This window comes from Galeopterus variegatus, unplaced genomic scaffold (assembly GCF_000696425.1).
Source record: "Galeopterus variegatus unplaced genomic scaffold, G_variegatus-3.0.2 Scaffold1110, whole genome shotgun sequence".
NCBI lineage: Eukaryota > Metazoa > Chordata > Mammalia > Dermoptera > Cynocephalidae > Galeopterus > Galeopterus variegatus.
The window spans coordinates 25,670-29,560 of record NW_007727221.1 but is presented as its reverse complement, the minus strand read 5'-3'; the positions used below and the strand labels follow the sequence as shown (position 1 = coordinate 29,560).

Here is a 3,891-nt window from a genome sequence, read left to right as displayed (position 1 = left end):
CTCAGGATCGCGCTGTTTCCTGACGTGGGCGCTCCAGACCCGTCGCCATTTTGAATCCCCTTTGTGGATATATTTTAAAATCACCAAACTCTATATCAATCTCCTTATCAAAGAGGAAGATCTTTCCCCGAGACTTCTCAAACAACCATAGATAGAACTACCATACGATCCAGCAATCCCACTACTGGGTATATACCCAAAGGAATGCAAATCATCATGTCAAAAGGGCACCTGTACTCCCATGTTTATTGCAGTGCTATTTACAATAGCCAAGAGCTGGAACCAGCCTAAATGCGATAAGGAAAATATGGTATATCTACATAATGGAATACTACTTTGCTGTAAAAAAGAATGAAATACTATCATTTGCAGCAATATGGATTAACTTAGAGAAAATTATTTTAACGGAAATAAAGCAGGCACAGAAAGAGAAATACCTCATGTTCTCACTTATATGTGGGAGCTAATAAAAATAAAAAAATAAATATACAAACAAATAAATGGGGGGGGGAGAAAGACACAATAATCACAATAATTCCTTGAACTTGTCAAGATAAATGAACAGATATAATATTAATCGGGGTGGGAGGGGGGAAGAAAGAGGGGAAAGGGAGGAATTGGTAAAGGGACATGAAAATCAACTACATTGTATATTGATAAATTAAAAAATAAATATGAAAAATAAAAAGAGAAACAGAGAATAGAATAGAATAGTGACTACTAGAGGTTCAGAAAGGGAGCGGAGAAGGAGGGCTGGGGAAAGGTTGGCAGACTGGTACAAAGTTACAAAGTTACAGTTAGACAGGAAGAATCAGTTCTGGTGCCCTAGGGTGACAATAGCTAATAATATTGTATTGTATATTTCAAGACAGCCAGAAAAGAGGATCTTGAATGTTATAACCACAAAGAAATAATAAATGTTTTGCTGATAGGTATGGTAACTATTCTGATTGGATCATTATACAACATTTGCATGTACTAAAACAACAAACTGTACCCCATAACATGTACAATGAAAAACATTAATAAAAATAAAAATAAAAAACAGGCAAAACATGACCCCTGGGATTTTACTTTGAATTGGGGTATAATAAATTATTACAGTTTCCCTTGTATTTATAGAGATTAGTGACAAAGTACAGCCTTACGTAAGAATTTTAATTTGCTCAAAATAAACTTTATTTCAAGGTTTCTATTAGGTCTTTCTTCATGTAAAATGACAAGGAGTAAATGGTTCAGTTGTTCAGCAAGACGTTATAATCAGCCTTGTTTTCTATACACCATAAGCCCCTAGAAAGGGGTAATACAGCTTCTTGCTCAATGATTCAAACACTATCTTCTGTACAGGCAGAGAAAACAAATGCAGATGATGTCTACAATATTTAACGTTCATTAATATTTAAATATTAATATTTAACATTTCTCTTCAGGGTTTCTCCACTTGGCATTTGGACATTTTGGGGTAACATATATCTTGGAAGCATAGTAAACATATTACATAACAAAATAAAGGATATAAAAGATCCTCAGAGCAATGCATGAAATCTAACAGGATTAAATATTGTAAATATAAAAATCTACAGTTGGGTTCAAAAAGTCAATGGTAAGAGAACACACTGTGGGAGATATGGCTTAAACAATATATCAGACATAGTAAGCTCAATGGGTGTCAAGAGAGTGACCAGACTATTTTTAAAAGTACAATCTTATTTCTAATAATACTTCTTTAAAAATATCAAGAGAACACTACCACTTTCTTATGAAAGGCCCCAGTAGGAAGTAATACATACCAAGGGGATTACAAGGCAAATTGCAAAACTACAATTGGCCAGCAACAGCAAGGTCCACATTCATGGAAGTGCCACGCAGAGTGGGTGGGAGGAGAAGTGTGACAGGACAGCAATCAAGGGCATTCAGATGCTCGAGTAATGTTCCAGCTTAGCCTGCGCTTTGGGCAAGATAGAGCCCACAAGTGAAAGCAGGTGAGTTCCTTAGTGTAAGCAGCAATGAGAGAGTAGCATCCACAGACAAACCTCATCAGCTTACCTCTGAGGGTACATCTCATCGATAACCTCAGTAAAAATAATAATAACTAATAAGCGTTTGGCACTTTCGTTTCTAGAAAATGACCCATTCACACTGGGCATTTTGGAAGGGCATGTGTGTTCACTGCTTATACTGTGATAACATGGGTTTTTAGTTTCTGAAGCTATTATTTCAACAATAGAATCAAAAAAATAAGAGGTTGCCTCAGAAAGTTTCAGTGCTAAGATGCAGCTAATTAATTTTGACAAGAATGAAAAATATTTACCACACAGAAAGCATTATTTAAAATGAGTTGGTCTTGGGAGCAAATGACCACTGATCTCCCTTATAATGTGATCTTTATGAGTAATAAAAATCTGGTAAAACCACTTGGATGATCTTCAAGTCTTAGACATGGGTGCTACTGTCAAAGTACCAAGAAAACTTACCCTAATACATCCATCTGACCCAACAGTGATAACTTCACCCTCATCCAGCATTATCTGGTTAATGGGACCATTGTGACAAGACTTGTTGGAAGCTCGACAGAGCTCCACTTTGATGAGACCGCCTTCCCAAAGCAGCATATTGCCCCATTCTGACCCTGTGAGCACCTGGCAGGTGTGTGGAAAGAAAGGAATGTCCATAAAACAGACAAATGTATATGTTTATGCTTCAAACATAAGGTTTTTTTAACTATTATTTTTCTTGATTATAAAAGAAAAAAATTTGAATCTGAAAAAATAAGAAAATATAAAAATGAAAACCCACTACCCCATACACAACCAGTAATCACATTTTGATTTATTACCTTCTAGCATTATGCATAGTTTGATAACATTGTGATTAGGCTGTATGTTACTTGTAATTTTTCATTTATGTATATAATAGATTTCTTTGTATATCCCTTAAGGACAAACTCTATTAGTGGAATTACTGGGTCAAAAATTAGAGACATGTTTAAAGTTCTTCATAGATGACATTCTACTTTTTAAGTGTGATACTACCAAATTTTATAAGATGTTTGATAAGTTGTAAGGCCATTACTAAATTGAGCAAATTATAGTACAGATTATAGTATAAAGTACCCAATTTCAGACAAGTATAATAATCTGGAAACACCTCAGATTAATCCATTTAATCCAGCATTTCCCAAAGTGCACACCACCAAACATTAGTTCTCAGGATGTTTTAACAAATGTCACATAATAAGTAAAATTGACTGAGGATTGACGATGTGCCAAGCAGTGCTTGAGCACTTTACATACAAGTGTATTATAAATGATACAAGTGTATCATTTAATACTAAAAACTGTGTGAACTAGGTACATTTATCAGGGATACCACATAAAGTTGTATATATTGGTTATTTTATTTCCCTAGGAAAAAAGCTTTTTCTCATTCCCACAAAAAAAACTGTATGGGCCAATGGTAGCCTTGACTATTATTATCCCCATTTTACAGAAGAGAAAAGTGAAACACAAAATAGTTAAGTAACTTGCCCAAAATTACCCAGAGGAGTCAGGATTTTAACCCAGGCACCATGGCTCAAAAGCTCTAGTTCTACTGCCTCAGCAGGCAGATGCTAGGAAAAAGGAAATCAAACAAATTTATTTTCTCTAGAACTCCAGGAACCTTTAATACAGAGTATTTGCTGGAAATCACCAAGAGGAATTTCTAAAAGTTTCTAAGAAAGTCTTATTTTCAAAGAGCTTCTGTGCAGAATGATGCTCCATCAAATGCACTTCAGGAAACTCTGACTTAATTTTCGCCAGCTTATTCTAGGGTTCTGCACTCTCATCTCCCTCTCATCTAGTGTAACTGATGACTTTACTCAGGCTTCCTACCTCTTTGGTCTACCTATTT

At 35.3% G+C, this 3,891-nt stretch overlaps 1 protein-coding gene across 1 annotated transcript in view; it reads right to left on the bottom strand.

Annotated features, from left to right (window-relative positions):
- Positions 1-3,891, bottom strand: part of CFAP44 (cilia and flagella associated protein 44) — a 139,754-nt gene that overhangs the window by 115,465 nt on the left and 20,398 nt on the right. The window contains exon 8 of the mRNA XM_008574819.1: positions 2,475-2,639. Coding sequence (XP_008573041.1) covers positions 2,475-2,639 — 165 coding nt within the window. The remainder of the gene's footprint in view (positions 1-2,474; positions 2,640-3,891) is intronic.